This window comes from Azolla caroliniana, unplaced genomic scaffold (assembly GCF_043228905.1).
Source record: "Azolla caroliniana isolate FFs.n. ecotype wild unplaced genomic scaffold, voAzoCaro1.0.p SCAF_11, whole genome shotgun sequence".
Lineage (NCBI taxonomy): Eukaryota > Viridiplantae > Streptophyta > Polypodiopsida > Salviniales > Salviniaceae > Azolla > Azolla caroliniana.
Window position 1 is genome coordinate 18,837,665 of NW_028230446.1, and position 21,613 is coordinate 18,859,277.

At 35.5% G+C, this 21,613-nt stretch overlaps 2 protein-coding genes across 5 annotated transcripts; one reads left to right on the forward strand and one right to left on the reverse strand.

Annotated features, from left to right (window-relative positions):
* Window positions 1-497: 497 nt before the first annotated feature.
* On the reverse strand, window positions 498-7,196 carry LOC147858296 (vacuolar protein sorting-associated protein 9A-like). Its single transcript, XM_087326946.1, has 5 exons — window positions 6,973-7,196; window positions 4,965-5,112; window positions 3,286-3,456; window positions 2,953-3,120; window positions 498-1,631 (listed from the first exon to the last, which is right to left on the reverse strand). The coding sequence occupies exons 1-5, from the start codon at window positions 7,041-7,043 to the stop codon at window positions 768-770; spliced, it is 1,422 nt and encodes a 473-aa protein (XP_087183072.1). The 5' UTR covers window positions 7,044-7,196; the 3' UTR covers window positions 498-767.
* A 3,624-nt stretch (window positions 7,197-10,820) lies between these two features.
* On the forward strand, window positions 10,821-15,993 carry LOC147858297 (uncharacterized). 4 transcript variants are annotated; one of them, XM_087327683.1, is made up of 9 exons: window positions 10,821-11,077; window positions 12,685-12,727; window positions 12,846-12,961; window positions 13,035-13,130; window positions 13,566-13,694; window positions 13,788-13,837; window positions 13,910-14,007; window positions 14,338-14,622; window positions 15,171-15,993. In XM_087327683.1, exons 3-9 carry the CDS (start codon window positions 12,939-12,941, stop codon window positions 15,699-15,701), a joined length of 1,212 nt encoding a protein of 403 aa, XP_087183809.1. In that variant the 5' UTR covers window positions 10,821-11,077; window positions 12,685-12,727; window positions 12,846-12,938; the 3' UTR covers window positions 15,702-15,993. The 4 variants fall into 4 exon arrangements, with proteins under 4 accessions (XP_087183809.1, XP_087183806.1, XP_087183808.1 ...); XM_087327680.1 differs by having other exon boundaries at window positions 12,849-12,961; XM_087327682.1 differs by having other exon boundaries at window positions 10,821-11,072; window positions 12,681-12,727.
* The last annotated feature ends 5,620 nt before the right edge of the window (window positions 15,994-21,613 follow it).

Consider the following 21,613-nt stretch of genomic DNA (forward strand, 5'->3'; position numbering starts at 1 on the left):
ATTGAGAAGCAAATGACAGAGGTTGAGCAAAAATTTTAGCCTAGTTCCTATAATACATCTCTCATGCAAGCTTTCTTTAGAGAACACACAAGGCAACCAAATATATTGTTGATTTAATGGAGGCAAGTTGTGGAACATGTTTTGCCTAGTTTCTAACATACACATCTTACATGGGCATTCTTTAGGGAACACATGATGCTATCGAATATATTGAAGAATTCCTCCACCATCAAAGTTAGGTGCTTTTTTAGGGTGATTATTTCGATATTCAAAGACTCAGCCATTGCTAGTAACTTATATAGCCATCCAATGCTCAACTAGAGTAGCCCTAGTTTTTCTCAGTTCTCTATCTATAATTATCCGATTAGCTACAATGGTGCTCAAACAATATTGTCAACCTCTGAACTCTATGGAAGTACACCCATATTAGTCATGAAAAATAAAATATGTCATAGCCATAGATTATATTTACATGCAATCACAATTTTATTCACAAGTTCAAAAAGACTGTAAGGAGAATTTCTTTCAGGTGGAGAAGACCCAAATTATTAGGCCCCTCTTTCCAGAAAAGATGAATATTACAAGATAGAGTTTTCAGGTAGTATACTTTTCCAACATAATACAATTCATCCAGTGTAGGAGGCCATGGTAGGTTGAGTCTTGCATCATAAAACCGAATACATTCAGTAATAAAAATGTGAAGTGTTTTTACAACAGCTGTCCTCCGAAACAAAACCCAATTCATATAGCAGAGCCACCAACAATCATCATTCTACTTGAGAATGAATTGATACTGTTGTGGCAAGGTCCTGCTGTCCTTGGGTGTTATGACCTACAACTTCTCTTGAACTTTGCTCTTGAAAAACATCCAAGCTGAACTCAGCATTCGAGCTTTCATTCACCAATATCACATTTTTATCAGCCATTTCAACCGATGACTCATCTGCAGACAAACTCTCTCTCTTGTTAGAACTCTCTTCTATTGATTCTTTCAATTCATCATTCTCAGGCACCTTGAGCCTATCTTGCTTCAAGGGACCATCATCTGATACTACTTGTACATCTGATGCATGCTCATGAACATTCGACACTACCTTGTTCGTATCCATCTTCTCTATAGTTTTACAAAGCGAATAATACTTCAAAACTAGTTCTTTATAATCATTGAGAAGCGATTCAACATCCTCAATTCGGAGATCTCCAACACTTGCATATAGAAAAGGGAACTCTCTTGCAAGTTGCCCGACTTTATCTGCAGCTAGCAATGCTGATGAACCTTCAGCTTGCAAATTTGATAAAGAAACCATTGAGGTGTTATTGCTAGAAACCGATGGAAAACCAACTTTTGGAAGCTTGGTTTGACCATCCAAAATTTCGGCTGCATGTGAAGTATTTGGAGAGATGGATCCAGGAGGGAGATTTGTCGTCCTCCTTAATGATTCTCTGGCAAGGATCATTTTCTTCTCAAATTCTTTCTCGTCCATCGAGAGAGAAGCTGCATTCAGATTTTCAATGAATGATTCGGCTGATACAAGGTTTGTGAAATAGTAAGCTGCTTCTGAGACCAACTTTGAATGCTGTCTATACCTTTGGATGAATAAAATATTGGAATAGAGTTGTGGGGGATTTGCCTGCTTAGAAAAAACAACATTTATGTTACTGTGAAAAACATGTAAAGGTCGTATGGTTGCAGGAAAGTTCCAACTCTAAGGAGCTATAAAAAAAGCACCTCAACAGCTAAATCTAGAATAAAAATGAAGAGCACAATCTCTCTTTTTCTCTATGAGGGGAAACATCAAAAGTTTTAGCAATATATCACTCTAAATATGAGGATTAGAACAATCTACATGTTTAATAGAGAGTGAAATCTAGCAGATTTGTAAACTTGACTGAGTTGATCCACTTACGCTGAAGTTCATGGAATGCATCTTCTGGTTCTTCTTAAACTGCTTCATAGAGGCAACAAAGTTTCCTCAAGAGTTTGGTGTAAATACCTTTCTTCAGTTTAAACTTTACAGATATATATGCACATTTGGACTATAGCCCCTCGAAGGATCTTGGGAGCTATCTACGGTTATGAATGCCATGTGACCTATGCAGGCTATTTGTGATCTTATTACAGTAATAGAGAATACTAGTTATCATGCCACCTCAAAGGATTTGGAAATACCAGACTTTGGAAGTAGTTTTCGTACTTCTCATAAAGTTTGGATATAGTTCCAAATTGATTTTACTGCATGTACTTCTCAACGCTGTCCCATATCTCAGAAATTTTCCTCAACACATCCACCAATAGAATTAAGTTGTGTGTATTTGAGATTCACTAACTCCCACTCCAAACATGAAATGTGTGCAAACGAAATGTCTCAATACATTTCAATTATCCACTTCCTAAAGGCATGTCCAAGCTCCTCTGTTCAAACTTCTTGGATTATTGAATCAGCCAAGTTCATAAACTGATCTTTTGAAGAACCTTCTATGCTTTGGAAACAGGATTGGGAAGTCAATAACACACCCAAGAAAGAGAGTGAAAAGGTGAGAAGGATTAAGAGATCTAGGATCAAGGGGCTACATTCTGATACCATATCAGAAATTGCAATGGAAGTAAGACATGAGACACAACACATAGATGAGAATGACCCTTGTATCAACCAAGAGAAAAGTGACAAGGCGTTATTCTCAGCACAGGCACTTACATACACAGACACACACATATATATAGGATGAAAGTATCCTAATCTTACAAATGTTTGTGTGTAAGCAGATGGAGAGAGTGAAGAGAACAATAAGGCAATAAGGCCAACAAGACAATAGTTGATTTGGTTGTATTGTATGGAACCTTGAGCTCATTAGTTCAACACGCTGATAGTTTATGAATAAACATGTCTAATTTAGAATAATAATTCATGTTCTTATATAAAATAAAATTGTACAAAATCAAAGAAATACCACCTTTAAAAGGACATAAATCAGTACTGGCAGAAATTCATCTGCACCTGTAGGATTGTCATTAGAAGCCATGCAAATATTCATTATAACTTTGCTGCAATTCAGAATACTCTCAAGCTTTTCACGAGGATATTTATATGAATTAATGTTTTGAATCTCCTTTTGGGCCAACTGCAAAACGAGGAAAATAGAGTGAAGATGGTATAACTTTTATCTGAAGGAACCAATGAAGTAAAATCAAGAAAATCATTCAAAGGAATCAGAAAGAAGGAATAGATAAATGACAACTTTTTATGTATGATTTGTTACATTATAGTGAGAACAGAATATTCTTACAAGCCATGATGTTTCATTCTGGAACTTAGGTAGAATATCAAGATGCTCCGGTCTTATAAATTGTTGCAGTAACTGCACCTTCTCGTATACTCTCTGATCATGTTCTACTTCTTCAGGAACTGCACCAAATGTCCTTGAGTAGAGTTTACTCATCAAATATTTCTCCAATCCCTGTATATAAAAAAAAATTTGAGGAAAAAGGTCAAGCTTTGAGATAGACATTAATAACCAGGTGCAGTGAATTACAATGCATAACACAGTTGTTAAGTGAAACATGGCACGTTCCTTGTTTTTAATATCTTACACGGTTTAATATTTCCAATTTAAAATGTTGTTCATATGCTAAATGTATACAAGAAACATACTCATATTTTAATTTGTCGGGAACTGGCCTTCATTAGATGGCAATAGATAATGCCAAGGGGCTCATAATGTGAAGGAAACCATTATGGTTTCTGACTTGTATAAAATGGCAAGAACCCTCATGTAAAAAGGGCCTTTGCACCCCCAGCTTTGGGGCTACCTTTTGGTTCTCATCCTCTCCCTTTCACTATGGGTCATTTTCCTCCATGCAGCTTTTCTGCACTAAATGTGAGGAATGTGACAACTAGTGTAATTCCCGGTTCTGCCCTCAAAAGAACATCCTATTTTCATAGTTTTAGCAGAGAGAATATCCTGTGTTCATAGTTCTAGCATAAAGAAATTGAAATACACATGCCAAACATCTAGAAAACAATAAGTGCAGAAGAATATATGTTATAACGCTGCTCAGACATTGAGATGACACGATAGAAATCTACTCAGGTGTCTTAATAGTGTAGATAAATACATGTGTATACAAGAAACAAAATAGATGATATCTCCAGCACATGGAGAAGACATGGTCAAACTGAGATAAAATGAGAACAATTTATTTAATTGGGAAAAAAAGGAGGATAGCTCAATTTTCTAAAAATTGGGAATTCTACATGATTATGTTCAATATACAGGAGTTTGCTAGAGTAGATACCAGTACATTCTTTTTTAACTATTTTTCACCAGTTGTGTTTGAATTTCCAATGTATTGTGGAGAAACACCAAATTCACAAAATACAAAACATAATTCCCACTTGGTAAGCACTCAGTATGTGAACTCTTAAATACCTACTACGTCAGAATAGCCAAACATGTGCCCATATGAATACAGCAATTCTTACTCAAGACGCCCACAAAATCATAATATGTTCTCAAATGCACATTCTTTGTTCAAATACGAGCTCAATGTCTAGCATAAAATATTCAACCCACACATAAACCTCAAACATCGTCATAATGGTTGCTATCACCATTATGTAAGCTAGAGGCCAACAACACAATAGTTGTTCAAGAATTCCAAAAACTATTACACAAACAACTTGTTGTTTTCAAAGAATCACATGCAAGATATGTTCATGAACTTTTCTAGGACTTTTGCTCAAAGATTCATGATATGAGTGTCAACAAGATTTACAAACTCTTGTAATTTCAACTAATAGAGTTTGAAATTACCCAAATTCTTGACATTTATTACCTAATCTGATAGAGCTTGTGGAATTCAACCATCACATATCTGTGCAAGTGCTCGACATTTGAAGCATAAGTAAATATAAAAAAATTGTGCTGCTCAATTTGAGAGGTTGATTTGGTAATGGAATAACTACCTCTCCAGCACTTTCCAGCTCTTCATTTGTTGCACCGGCCCAGAGAGGATGCTCCTTGAACGTTATTTCCATACTGGCCAAAAAATCTTGTACACTTTTACTGTCACTTTCTGGATTAGGAGGCTTGCCTGACAGATCATTGATGAAACTGCATTGACAAATAAGATCAAATATCTTCAATGTGGCTAATTGTTTCAAATGTCTATAGTTTTGTTCATCAAATTTGGGGCAGCTGCCTGTAAGTATATTTACAAATTGCTCTTATTCACAAATGAAAACCTCCAATCTAGATTTCAGTGAAATATGGTATATTTTGTCAAATATTCACATGGGTAAGCATGCAAAATGTGTTATTTAACATACCTAAAATAACAAGGGAAATCAGTAGCTGAATGTAAAGAGAGGCAGGTGGAAAATCAGAGACATTGCACGTCAGTTAACATTCCCAAGTATTGAAGAAGAGATGGGGTTTCCCCATTAAGAAACATAAAAAAAGGGATTCAGTTTCCAAGGCTCAAAATCGCAATTTCCAGCAAGTATGTTTTGACTAGGTGGATGAAGTATCTTGATGAAGTAGTCATAGAGTTGACAAAAATGCATCTTCACCGCTGCAATGTATTCAGCCCTCAAAACAATTTCCCTCCCAAATCATGAACAAAACTTCAAGAGACGTTGCATTGAAGTGCATTTCTCTAGATTTCTTTTTCTGCTTTACTATGAGAAAGTAGATATGAACCTTGTTGCATTACTGAAGCTTAAATGAAAATGAACTGCATGGACTATCCTATAAACTGCTAATATTGCTGCTCCAGAAGATATTTATTTCACACGAGTGAATCCAATAATTGATGATATCAACTGAGGCACCTACTCAGGCTATGGAGAATCTATGTAGGCTTCCCAATAATGTTTGAAGCAATCTACTGACCATTATCTTCTCAATGGCAAATCCAATGAATGAAAAAGACACATATTTGTACATTTTATTTAGATTTGATCAGAACTTCCGGGTATGCTTGAAACAATCCTGATTGCAAGTCAGTTGGCAAACTGAATCAAATGAATGGCAGTGGAACTTGATGATTCCCGTTTTAGTCTCATTAATACCCATCTCAAAATCAAATCCAATGAATGACAGAGAGCTGTTTAGAACGATGTACTTCCATAAATTGAATCATCTATGTTAAGCAGAAAGTATTTGGTGTTCAAAACATGCTTAAAGAAATTTGGTTGGCACAAATTGGAACACCTACTAAGCCAAATACAATAAATAAAACAACATCAATCGATATAAATTGGAATATCTACATAGACTGAATGAATCAACGTAGATTGTCAGAAATTGAAACATATACTTGAGGCTTCATTTGGCCTTCCAAACATGCTTAAAGCAATATAATTGACATAAATTACATCAGTTAAAAAAATACAATAAATGAATCACTGTCTATAGACATAAATTTTGGAGTCTACTTAGGCAAATAAAATGAATGAATCAGTGTCTATTGTCATAAATTGAAACATCTACTCGAGTTTTCATGGTATGCCTAAAGGACAGTTTTGGTTCTCAAATGAAAATCCAATGAATGAATGAAATAGATACATATTTTGAGCTATACAGCCATGGAGCACCAACATTATTTAAGTCTTGAATAGAAATACAAAGAATGGAACAGAGATGCCCATGCTATCGAATTTATATTCAGTCTATACTAAAGCTAATGAAAGTGTTTATTAGAAAATCCAGATTATTCCTGAAAGACCATCATTATTGATGGAACGATCGAAAATAAGATAAAACATTGTTCATCAAAGACCAGAAATTTTCATGAAATATCGTCATGTCAAACCCTCATTTTACAGATCTATTCTGCATATAACTTCAAAGCATTTCCCCCCTCTTCAGAACTTCGAGTGGCCACCTATGTTTTCCTTCATTATGAAATGTTAAGTGAGGAGAGATAGATAGATAGATTATATTATCGTCTTCGGAGAGAGAGAGATTTACCTCCTAATGGATCGCACAAGGTCAGCTGCAGATGGATTTCTCATACGATCCATGAAGTCGTGAAATTCCATAGCTTTGAGAAGGAGTAAGGGAGAAGAAGAATCTACGGCTTAGAATTAACCGGAGGTAGGGGGCAGCAGAATGAAACCCACGAGGAGCCTGAGGTTGGCTCTCACAGAGATAAATTCGCCCAGAGGCCAAAGAAAAGCTGAGAGAGACAGAGACAGAGACAGAGGGTCCTTTACCATGCCATGTAGTATCATTACCGCATAGTACATTACATACATACTATGTATGTATGTATATGTATGTTTGTTTGTTTGTATATGTACATATATGTAAATTGTAATAGTGTATGTATGTTTGTTTGTATGTATGGATTATGTATGTATGTATGTATGTATGTATGCAGAAGTGTTATAAACAGCAATAATAGGACATTAGTGTATGTTTGTATGTATGTATGTATGTATGTTTGTTTGTATGTGTGTATGTGTGTATGTTTGTATGTATGTATGTATGTATATATGTATGTATGTATGTATGTTTGTTTGTTTGTTTGTATGTGTATGTGTATAGTTTCAATTTTCAAATATCATGTTTGCTCGTAAGAAATGACTACATAACATTATTAGTGTTCCAACAAATTTGACAACATTTAATCAAACTTCCTTAACGTAAATAGTTAGCAAAAATTCTAAGGAGGCGTTGCCATATCAGTTGAGACTCAGTACATTCCCATAAGCAATGTTTTTGAGTTTCCATTTGTAAATGGCATCTTGCACAGGTAGAATCTACTCCCATCCTATGCAGCCATGTGCCAACCGGCAGGGCTCGGTGTACAAGTAACCACTGTACGTGCAATATTTGATGCGGTTGTTTTCTTGCCCATAATACCACCCAGAAATTTGCAAGGAATTGGGGAGTAATACCTTGTTGATTCCAATATTGAAATGCAGTCGGTATCACATCTCGTGTATCTGAAAGCACATGTCTTCCTAACTGTACAGAACATTGGAAAAAATTAAACTTGTTTCCCATAAAAGGATCTGTCCACTGATAATCAATTGGATCCCACTCTAATCTGAATACTGGTTTTTTAGCCAACACCCACAACTACCATTGGTTTTCACTTGGGGCATGGTGGTTTGGACATCTCTTGTCCGTGATGCATTTCATTATGGCGTTGAATCTATGGACCATGGATTTTACACAAAATCTGGAAGTGTTCATACAATACCGTTGTTGTAATTACAGTTTATAGGAACACGAAAGGAGGTCCAACCAGCATGGGAGATATTGAGTAGTACCACTATATATCATATTTGGAAGGTTAGGTGCTCTCTTATTTTCCATCAGCTGAAAACACCACCGGCCGAATTGGTTTAAAGTACTTGGTTAGACATAGTTCATACTTTGAAGGGACAATGGGATGGTATTGTTGGAGATTCTTATGCTAAAATGGCTCAACGGCATGCGTTTATCACTATATGGAAAGCTACTCCATTCATGACAACCAACTGTGGTACTCCTTATTGGCATTTTCAACCTCCGAAATGGTTGTTTCCCCCCCCCAATCACATAGAATTTAAATCTTGTAAAATGGTTACACCAATGAAAGGATATATTCAATAAATAAATAAATAAACTTCCTTAACGTAACTCACTTTTAACAAGTAACTTGGGATTTGTGTGTTTAGCTTGACTTCAATTATATCAAGTTTCAACGCATGCTTTTTTTTACTTACATTAGAGTTTATACAAAAATAAATTAGTTATTGGCTTCCACTTCAATACAATCTCTTTTATTAAAACTCAAGTCGATCTGATGTTGATGACATTAGGATGAATGGAATCCATGTTTGGCTACTTCTCCTTGGTTTAGTCTTAATGTCTTTTTATATACCATGATGATTATCTATATCCTTTCCTCCATTTACGAGGGACGATTGTCATTCACTTTTGGCCATATATTTCTCACTTCCAAATCTACCTTCTTTTGATTCAATATAGCATATACTCCATGTTAACATCCACCGTTGTTTTATAATCCTTCCTTAGTTTGGCTTCCATAAAAGACTAATATTAACTATTCCCTTGTGACCCTTCCTTCCATCAAACAAAAGAACTTGTGGATAGATGAACTCTCTCCCCATATGATAGGCAACTTGAACCTTTGCAAGGTTCAATCTTGCTTTCGAGCTTTGCAGTGATTTGAATTCATCTATTATTCGCAGCTTGGTACTTTGTAGCAACTTCAATACCATGGAACTAAAAAAACAATATTGGTTTTAGAATTGACTATGAGATGATAAATACACGGTACTTCCCGTGAAGGGTTGATTGTGACCCATATGAGCCATAGTAATATCCAATCTCACTAAATACAAATCTTGTTTTTTGTTATGTTGCTCTTACATTGATAGTTGTGTTGTAGATGGGCCAAGTTAGGGGTTTGCAATTCATATATCAAGTTGTTTAGGCTTCATAAATCTTTATATGCATTTTTACCCATTGTGATCATATGTTTGTGATGGTTAATGTTATGGAGCATGTAACTTCATTCTCGATGTTCATCTAGTAGAGAGACATCATTACCAACACTAAACACATAAATATCTTGCATCTTTCTACTAGTTGATGTGGTGATTTCCCTACAACCCATGACATGACAAATGACTTCTCATTAAACTTGCCAATGGAAGCTTGGCACAACAATGGACCTCTATATCTAGCCCCGATGTGATTTGTTACCAATAGTTGAGGCAAACTAAATCCCATATGGTCATCAATCACACTTGCCCATTGTTCGTTCAGTCACAATCTTTAGGATAAGGTTATCCAAATTACTCTAGCCAACCAAAAACCAAAATCTTAAGCGTGAATAATCTTGGCAACACTTTATTCAACATCTCCTTTTGTGTCATATCCCCCACTTGTTTCCAGAAAGAATAAACAACCAATAACTTGTTGCAAAGGGTTAACAAATCTTGATTTAAGTTAGAGATGTTAAGTATGCCAAGTTGTTCTCTCATATCGAGCTAGCATTGTGCTTGGGTTAGAGAGAAAACATTTGTAAGTTCAACCCAAAGTCATTGACGCACGAATTAGATGAGCAACACAGGAAGACATAAGAAGATAGAGACGTAGTATGGTGGTGCAACAACACAATTGTAGCATAGGATTTTATAATCTATATGTTCACAATGATGTCCACGTCGAGGTACTCGAAAGGAGCAAGGCCCTTTGACCTTTATTGTGCCAATACATTCAGTCAATCTACATATCAGTACCTTGCAAGATCATGTAATTGTTAATGTTGTGCCCTTCCCACAACCCACGACATTAATGAATAGCAATCAACGATGCTTACTAGCCATGCAATATATTCCTTATGTTGTATAAAAATGTGCACATCGTGGTTGATCCAATCCTTCAAACTCTTCACAGTTTGCTAGCCATCGCTTGTGATTTTCCAAAGGAGGGGAGGCAAGCCACAAGGAAGGGAAAGCTGCAGTGAAAAGAGCTCGGGTCCGCCCTATGCATGTAATAATGCTTGCCCATGACTGACTGGAGTAGCGAAATTATTGTTAGAAAGATGTCCACACCTAATATGAAAGTCGAGTTTGTTGGATTGGACCCATACGATTGATTGTGCATGTGTGGGATACATACATCCAAGGACATGGCAGGATGGGAGAGTTGTCTTGCCTCCTGAATACTCAACATACATGTATGTATAATGTACAATATAGAGAGAGAGATAGGCCACATTGCATATGATGTCTAGGTGTCTTCTCTACTCTTGCTTGCATATTGCTAAGTAAGGAAAGATGAAGCAAATGATGTGAAGTCTTTTTTTTGTTCTTATCAGAAGCCAAATTGCCCCCATTTTGTCCTCATTGTAGGAAATAGGGAGGGTGGAAGTTGGGTATAAAAATTCCATCACAGACTTCTTCTGCTTGTTTTCCTCATCATCGCGGGGATGGTGTTTTACCCTTCCTTCCATTCCATGTCCTTATGAAGTATTTATCCCTATCTTTTATATGAGTTGCAGAGAGTCTTTCCGAGTACAACGTCGATTTAGTTCTCAAATCCAGGTAATGTTTTGTTTTTCTACTTTCTACAGTTCTTTTTCTGATAGTTCTTTATTATTGTTGTTGTCTAGAAATAATTTATATTTGCATAGATCAATCTCTCTCTCTCTCTCTCTCTATATATATATATATATATATATATACATATCCATCATCACTGTATATTCTTTAGATTAGGTATGGACTCACCATCTGAATGGATTCCGCATTTTTTTTCGTAATGACCCAACTTCTCGAATAAAAATGAATCAGAAAAGGTTTGGTGAAATCCAACCCTTCATTTCTTGAAAAAATTACTTTGTATATGTTTTCTGAAATCAAAACCCACCTCATGAAAACATGAGTTTTCCAAAGGTTTTATGAAATTAAACCGACCTCTTGAAAAAATGAACTTGCAAAGGTTGTTAATGAAATCAAATCCATGTTCCTGACTGGAATGTATATCTAGTGAGATTAAAGTGCGAGGCTTTTTATGTCTATACCCAATCTATTTTGAACATGATATTGTATCTGTAGAGTACATCTCTTAGAAATCAACCTACGTCTGATGTTTAAATTTGTAAGAAACCCCCTTTGTGATGTTTGATTTTGCGAAGGTTTTGAAATGAGCCTATTCTAGATATTGAAAAATTGCAAGGAGTTTTTTGTGCATCCAAATAAATATTTGCATGGCTGCACTTATGTTTGTGGAACTAATGGCCAAATGTCTCACATATACGTAGATAAACTTTATGAGTCTTCACTAGTGTCAGAAATCAACAGTCTTCTTCATACATTTTTTTTGTAACAGACCTAATTCTTGAGATTAGATAGATTTGCAACATGAACCTGATTCTGGATATTGAATTTGCATAGAGTTCGTTTTTTCCTCACTTGGTCAAATTTTTTTTTTGGGTGCAGTTATTTGATGTTGCTAATGCCCAAATGTGTTCTGTGCATGTATTTGTAGTGCAAATTTGAGAGTACTCATTGCTGTCTGTAATGAACCAGTTCCTCGTATAAAGTTTGGATGGAGCTATTTCTTATGTAGATTGAATGAAATGTTTCGGTAATTGTAGATAAACATTTGGAGTCATCCCTCACCAATACACTTCTTGATATTGAGTAGCAACATCTTTTGAAATGAGACCAGTTCCTGATATTTTCATTCACAACGATGAACCCAACTCCAGATATTGAATTTGCATGGAGTTTGTTTCCCTTTATCTTCATCAAAATGTTTTCATAGTTACAATTATTTGGCGTATCTAAATCCAAAATGTTGTCTTAAGCATGTGTTTGTGGAGTAACTCCAGGAGTCCCCTCTGGCGTTAGAAATGAACCCAGTTCCTTGTAACTAATGCCAATGGATGATGCACAATATGGATCAATCTGTGGATAAAGTCTCAACTACCATTAAATGAAACCCATTTCCGGATTGGTTTTGTAGGGAGTGTTTCTATATCTAGATTAAAATGTCTGTGTTTGGTGTATTATCTAATTCCCAAATGCCTTCCTTGTGCTATATTCTTGTATCTGTATATCAAATTGATGAAATCTCCATTATTTTTAAAATTTGAGCACACTTCCTGATACTTTTTATGCCTTTTTTCTGTCTATATTGTGCTGCAGATAGGTGCAGCAGGGGCATCGGTGCAACTCTGTCACCATACTGGAAGGTTTGTTTTAATTCATGTAGTGGAACAAATTAACTAATAGCAAACATGTTAATATAACGAAAAAGGAAAGAATCCTATGATCCTCACCTTCAATTCATTCCACGGTGTCTCATGCTAGCAGGAGAATTGATTTGACGACTGCTATCTACTAGGGCAGGTGTTTGCAACCCTATTATATGCCAGAATTAATTTACCACATTTTGCGGCAGACATGGCGTCATCTCTTTTACAAGGGTGTGTCTTCATTTGAACTATTTGCAGTTGAAGCTTAAGAAGAAGAAATAAGTTTTGAATTTTTGGTATACAGGCTATTTTATCCCATGGCGTATGTACAACAAGTGGGTTTCTCATTGTTGAGGTCTTGGCAGAATCGTTTCTTGGAAAAAAGCACACAAATTCAAAGGTATATACCATCACTAATGAAATTTTATTTTAATCCTCTGATCATATGTGAAAATAGCTGGCATTCTCATTCTTATACTAATCTCTACATGCTACAGTATGACAGTAGTTCAGGAAATAGCAGTGCATTAGATAGCAGTTTTTCAGAAAATAATCCCTGAGAATGTAAAGTAACTAGATTAAATTGTTAATCTATCCACATTTCGTGTGACTCATCTGTACTTGATTTGAAGTAGGATTATGGCTTCTCTTTGTGCATGTGTGCATATTCAGGCACATATACTTGGTATATGTTCTATATGTGTTATTCCTAGAATTACATAGGTTACCATGGAGACAGACAATATGTTGCGTACTGGTTCATTTGTTTCAATTTTATTAGATTATATATAGACAGTCATCGAGTTAAAACATTGTCTTTATATTCTTTGTCTAGACTTGTCGAACGTGTTCAATATACTCTACGAGGCTCTGCAGATGATATTGGGTGGCTTCAGCGAGTGTGTGACTTCCCTGCTGTTGAAGACAGGACCGATAGATTTGTACAGCTCTTAGGATTAGTCAGGTAAAGTTCTTTTAATTTGTATTGTATTTGAGTGTGTCCATTATTTGAGTTAAATCATGAGTCTTGCAAAAAACCTTTTTCTTTCTATTGCAGTAATGGTGTCCACAGTTTGCCCCATAGCTATGTATACCTTTTGATCCCAGGTACATTATTCTTTTGCAATGCATACAAAGAGGGTTTTATATTAATTAGTAATACGGACACTTTCATGGCAGGTCTATTTAGTAACCATAGCCCGCTTTACTTTGTTGACACCAAAAGACATTTCTCAAAACTAGGCCTCACTTGCCATATTGCAAAAATCCATAGTGAGGTGAGTGCCTGATCATGGATGGTGCACATTTTCATTAAAATTTTATTTCCCCAATTATGTATGATGCATTTTGACTTATTTCCTGTCAATCAATGATGTATTTCCATCAGCAAATGGACATTTTCATTAGTTTTTTTAATTACTTTGAATAATGCTAGTTGATGTTTTTCATTTCTCTAATCATGTAATGGTACATTTTCATAACTTTTTATTTTCTTCTAATCATGTGACATGGATGCAGCATTTTCATTCAAACTATTTCAATTTTCCGCACCAATTGATGGTGTACCCTTTATAAAAGAAATAAATGTTCATGTTTCCTATGAGTAGGCATCAGTTGAGACAAATGCCCTTGTATTGAAGAATTATATCGAAGAGCTATACTGGGGTTGTGGGAAACGTGTGGTTCTCCTTGGGCACAGCAAAGGCGGGGTAGATGCTGCAGCAGCAGTTTCCTTATATTGGTCAGAACTGAAGGACAAAGTTGGCGGCCTAGTTGCTATTCAATCGCCATATGGTGGCAGCCCGATTGCCTCTGACATACTCCGTGAAGGCCAGATTGGGGACGCGGAAACCCGACGCATAATGGAATTCTTGATCTGCAAGATAGTGAAGGTGAGAAAGGTTTAGGAACTTGGGTCCAGGTTTAGGTATAAGGTGTGAAGTCAAGCATGTAGGGTTTAGGATCCTGATTCTCTTGTCTTCATTTAACCCTAGGATGTAAGATTCCGATTCTCTAGTACATGCAAATTTTATTTATATTTGTCCTTTATGACTTAAGGTTTATGCTCTACCAGACATTAATATAGCTTTACCTTAGTTTTTAGGGTTACAGGGTCCTCATTCTCCCGTGTATGTTAATGTACTTTCCTTCTTTTGACTGTAGGATTTAGTATCCAGGTTCTGATTCTCTAGTAAAATGTCAATATGATGTTCTTCCTCTCTTTCAAGTTGACGTAAATTAAGTTTAGGGTCCTGTTTCTCTAGGAAGATGTCCATGTGTCTTTCTTTCCACTCGAAGTAAATTTTAGAGTCACAATTCTCTAGTATATCTTAAGATTTCTTTGTCTCGACCTGATGATCCCAAATATCTATTAGATATTCCTATATTTTTCTTCTCTTGGAAATTTAAACCTTTTCTTAATTCATAAAGTTTCCTCCAGGGTGACATCACCTCTCTTGATGACCTGACATATGAGAAGAGGCGGGAGTTTGTGGCCACCCATCCATTGCCGCCCCATTTCCCGATTGTCTCGTTTCACACTGAGGTGAGCATTGCACCCGAAGTCCTATCGACAATGTCGCACATTGCGCATGCGGAGCTTCCATGGCTCCTACCCATGAATGGAGTAGAGGACATTCGTGAGCAGGTGGTAGTGACCCCTCCTACACTAAGAGTCGTTGCTCCTCTGGCGGGTGCAATGGCTATCTCGGCTTTCCATCTGGAGCTGAGATATGGAGTGAAAAGTGATGGTCTAGTGGTCCGTGATGATGCTGAGATTCCAGGTTCAATTGTTGTTCGACCAGATCGGAAGCTTGACCATGGTTGGATGGTGTATTCTCAATCTCGCAAGGAAGCGAAAACCTCGGATGCACCACAAATGTGTGAGGCACTATTAGCGCTTCTCTTGGAGGTTTGCCATGAAAAGGCAATTCATCTAGGTGAGCAAAACGACTTAGAATCCTGTCATTAGATATAAATATGCGTCTATGATAAGATATTCATGGCTTAATGTTGTTACTTCTATGTGCACAATGGTTTAGATACACACTCAAAGTTCAATACACTAGTTCTAGCTTGTAGTGAATCCTAATGGATTCAATATATCTTTCACTTGTGTGGTCAAAAAGTCAAAATGCCACCATCTGAGATTATATGCAATGATTATTATGTAGTTCTCGTTGCTTCACGCGTTGTAAATATCAAACGAGAATATGTACATGTTTATTAAAAGTAATTCATCTCCTCGGTGAGTTTCTAATTAATTTCTCTTAATTGTCATGTAGTTCTCTTAAACTGATACCAAAATATGCACATTTATCTTGACTTCATGTTTTTTTGTCTTGAATTAACTCAAATTTGGTGTGAGCTTTTTTGGAAAGATTATATCATTTGATAAGCTGTTCGGTGGATGATGAATATCAAGGAAAAATACATTTTTTTGGTTTGTAGTGATTTGTTGTAAAGACAACGTTTTCTTGGCAATGGTTCAAAGGATCATGCATTTGTTCCATGCATGAGAGTGTAGAAGAGCCTTTATGAGCTGACACTGTTATTCCTTGGCAATGATACTTTGATTTCCACAACTCCATGCATTCTAGTGACTTAATGATTATTATTCAAAAAAGGTCCTAAATTGTTTATGGGATAATTGGGGCACATTCAGCAAAGAAACTACTATGGTTCTCAATACATGCGTACATCAATAAACTCCTCAAGCATTTGCAATTTGCTAGTGTTCTAAATCTATAAATGTGACATTCTCGATTATTGAAATAGGATGTGGCCAAGATTTGATGACTTGCAAAGTAACAATATGGTTTACCATAAGCATGGGTATTTTCATTGATAGCCCTAGTGAAGTACAACTTTATCGACCCCACGATTCATTCGAAATGGATATGGGAAAGAAAGAAAATTGCATTATTCTTGATGAAGTTATAGAGAATGGTTTGAATTGTGCACGAGTTTGGTTTTCATATGGCTCCCCATCGACTTGCTCGCCGTGAAATACGCGGATGCTCAAGGGCATGCCCATCTCTTGACAAAGTCTCTGTTCCAAGGCTTCGCCTATCTCATTAACCTCATGTTTGTAACCTATGTATCGTCACACATTTCCACTTTATATTTTTTGGTACATATAGCCTTTAAGTGGGTGGTGGTCGTAGTGAAGGCTCATATGCCTGAGTTGGGGAGTTACCCTAGATATAATACAATGATATTGTTAGTATTTAGGGCTTGCTGAAACTATAAATGTGATCATATGCGGTGGCAAGTTGCAACCCCTTTTGAGTATTCAATTCTTGCTCTCCCTTTTAAAGCATGTTGTTTATTGTTTTGTCATTCCAAAAACACACGTACCTTCCTTCAAATTCTATACCGTTGACACTCTTTTATTTATTCTCACATTAGTCTCCTTAGCTTAGCTTTGGAAGTTACTCCACACATTTGAACACAAATAAAGATTGATTTGTTAATGGAAATATTTTTGATGAACCAAGTGATCCAAAACTATTTACAATAGCTTTTTCGAAAATGAATAAAATCTCGTGGTGATGGATGCAAAATTTATAAATTTCACATGGCAAGTGTGATATAAGGCACATAGTCTTTCTAAACCATGTTTCTATTCATTATAATCGAATTTATGGCCACTGTAAAAAACATATCCACGAATTAGCAGTTACATGGTAGAAAACTTATTTAAATTGAACCTTTGAATTGTAGAAATGTTGTGATGGCCTGCAAAAGAACAATGTTAATGCTCTTACTTATTTGTGGGAATTACTTGACCAATTGATCATGAAGAGGGCTTAAAATAAAATTTTCAAGTCCATTGATCCAATGAAGATGAAACCTCGTCAATATATAGAAATTTGATGGTGATGTATAATCAAAAGCCAAAGCTTTCACATTGTGTCCTTGTAGGTAATGAGTTGTTTGATGCCATTGCTAGTATAATTAAGAAAACATAAAAAAGTTAGTGTTGTACCAATGCTTTTGTTAGTTATATCTTTAAACTTGAGCTTCACAATATATTTTCAAGCTAGGTTTCTCAAAACAATGGAATTGCTTCTCAATATTAAATATTGGTTTTCAAGCAAGAGATTAAACTCAACTGAAAATCGGGATAAATAGAGTATAATTGATGAACATGAAAATATTTCCAACCTATTACCAACCCATCATTAGAGACTAGTCAACATGCAGAAATCTTACATAATTTAAGAAGTGACACGGTGAAATGATGTGAAAAGGAAACACCATTTTTTTCTCAAGGAAATGAAGACATTTCGGATGGAAAATGGCCGTTATAAAAGTACCTTGAATAACTAATTGATGTAGGTTCTCACATTTTGAAACCATTGACCAATCAACATGAACAAACCCTAGAAAGTTCACATTTGGAAACCATTGACTAATCAACATAAAGCAACTCTAGAAATATGTGGGATAAAAGTAACAAGTGCATTGCACGTGCATACACACAACTATAGTTCCACAAGTAGTTAAACATTGCATTTGAGATTATTATTGTACGAGTGAAGATGAATATTATAGGAGTATAGTTCCTTTTAAAACTCTTTTAAATGTATATAGTCACAATTGAGCGAGGATGAAATATGTAAGCATCACATTTGGGGGGCCTATATACATTGGAATTCAATGGATTCATATGCATCAATGATAATTCATGGTCATTATGTTAAAAAGGTACCTAAAAAGATTGCCTTCTTCATGGTTCCACGTCAAAAAGTTCGTAGAACAACTCTAGGTTAGAACTTTACAAAAAAGAAACATCGAGTTTCGTTCATGTGCTATAGGGAAACTATCGGGGTGCAAACGATTCAATAATAGTTTCGAATATCCTCATCGCCACAATGAATAAATCAAGATGTCATTTTCTTATGAATTATTTTGTTTCTAACATATTAGCAAAGGAGTGGATGAGACGTGCCAAATGATAACCTTAATAATATGAAAAAATAGGTTAGTAATACAATTCATGATTAAAAGATGTTCAAATAGTGTGTCGTTTCTTTGGGGCTTGTCAAGTTCTATCTCTTACCAACCTAGTGCTAGGGGCTTTCCAACTCAAAGTAACGGAGAAAGAGATAATATAGGATGGAAAGATATTTAAAAACACATATTCTCATGCCTAGGAGAGGATAGAAACAAATTAAAGTCTCTTATGAATCATGATTATTTTCAATTGAAATGCCTTCCAAAGATTGGAATTCGGCATAAAGAAGATTGTTACGAACAAATTCAAGGAGGGTGCAAAAGGTATGGTTCTAAATTATAGGACGTCCAATCATGTATGATCTCATTAAATCTTTCCATGGATGAAAGTCAATATAACAAATCCTTGAAAGTTGCAACCTAAACATAATTATTTGATTGGTATATGCCCAAATATTACATACTACATAATATGTGTGTGTATAGTATATGTTATATAATGCATTGTGGTATATATATAACTTACCCATCAAAGTTGTTGAAATATTGCTATGAATTAAGTGTAGTATCAACACTACCCCTTGCAATTGTGAAAATGTTGCTGCGAAATAAGTGTGCCATCAAGAAGTACCATTTCTCGTTGCAAAAATATCACTACCCCTCTTGAAGTATATTTAATATAGTTGGTAGTCAAAGAGATCAATCAAAACATGTAGAAAATCATCAAACATGGGCACTACATAAGGTGCACCATAGTCATGTGTGTACATGAGTCGTAAGTGAAAACATTGATTTTAGAATAAAACAAGTGAAGGTGATTAATTGGGTAGGACTACATTACATACAAAATAGAATTGAGATAGTATGAACACGACACGATGTATTACTCCCATTGGAAATAAGGACATGACAATCCATGTTGTGACAATCGAAAGGGAATGATAATAATAAGCATTGTGCTACGTTAATTGGGTAGGGATACATTACATGCAAAATAGAATTGAGATAGTATGAACACGGCACAATGTATTACTCCCATTGGAAATAAGAACATGATTATCCATGTTGTGACAACTGAAAGGGAACGATAATAATAAGCATTGTGCTACATCTACTTCTAATAAGTACCTACATGTTAATGGATTACTTTGATCACATCCGTACAATATTGACTTAATGAAAAAAAGTGTAGTGACACCAAACCGGGGTATTTTCGACACCTTGCCTTGTATGAATATTGTATCAACATTGGAAAGAAACCTGAGAGTGCCTCTAGCTTCGTAACGAAGAAACCAAATACTACACCATCGTCTTTCTTAAATGGCTAGAATATCTCAAATACTTTGCTAGTCGATTCAAATTCGAGACTCGAAACAACTCATGAAATTAGGTTGATATTATGCTTCGACTCAGATAACTTGCTAGGGCAGAGTTTGTGCAAATGTTGGCCCGTGATGATAAGCTTGGTAACTATGATGAAGAATCTCCAACATAATGCCTTTTTCCTCATAAAGGGCACAATGTAGCAAGCATTACGTTGTGAGAGTAACTTGATTGCCACTACTTATAAGGTTAATGGTGGTGACGAGAATGGAAAGAAGAAGAAGAAGAAGAAGCACGATCATGAGGTAATTTGTGCCGAGATGGCCGCACTCATTTTTGTTAATTGATTGTGAGATTATGAGGAGAGGATGGATGGCCATATGGTGATTATTTATTTAGGGCACCATAACTTGGAGAGGTAGGTAGGTATGACTATCCTTTGTGTGTTCCAACTTCCAAGGGTTAGTTTTGTAAATTGTTTAAAAGAGGCGGCAAAAAGGAAGGAAACAAATGATTAAGAAACAAAGGTGGCCATGCAAAAAATATTAGGAAAAAAAAGAAGAAAAATCAGTAGGAAAAAAATTAAAAGAAAAAGAAAAAAGAATATATACTCATTTGAATCTACTAGAAATTCCCCGACAAAATCCATCCCAGTCATTTCATTTCCATCATCAACAACAAAATTCGGAAGGATTTTAAGCAAAAAAATAAAATAAAAATAAATCCCCCAAATAAAAAGAAAAGGAAAGAAAAAGGAAAAGGAAAACAAAGAAAAAAAAAAAAACCCAAATAAAAAGAAAAAGAAAAGAAAAAGAAGAAGAAGAGAAAAAACAGAGAAATTTGAAAAACCCAGCTTTTTTTAGTCACATAAAATCGCTAAAAAACTAAAATAGGAGTGAGAGAGAGAGAGAGAGATCTATTTATTACCAAAAAAAAACAAAAAAGGAAAAAAAAGGAAAAAAGAGAGAGATCTATTTAGAATTTTCTTCTTTTGCAGATTTTTTTTGCCTATCCGGTTGGGGGATTGAATTTTTGTGGACTTATTTAATTTAATTTTTATATATTAAATGGGTTTTTTTATTTTATTTTCCCGATTTTTTATTTTGTCTCATTATCAGTACCTCTCTTCTGCTTCTCTTTTCTCCTTCTCCTTCTCCTTCTCCTTCCCCTGCTGCTTTTTCTGTATGTATTTATGTGTTGTCTGTATATTTCTTTTCTTTTTTTAGTTCTGTTTCCGTCTCTTTTCCCTGAAGACCCGCCATTTTCCTCCTCTTCTTTTGGGTTCTCATCGTCATCGCCATCGCCATCATCATCATCACTGTCTGTCAATTTATAGTTCTTTGCGTTAAATTTCATTGAATATTTCTTGATCTGTATGCACATACAATCATACATACATACATACATACATACATACATGTAATCGATATGCACCCCACATATACATACATATATATGCTGTAATCTTATGAAACCATGGCTTCTGCAAATGCATACATACATACCTGTAATCGATATGCACCCCACATATACATATATATGCTGCAATCTTATGAAACCATGGCTACTGCAAATGCATACATACATACATAGATACCT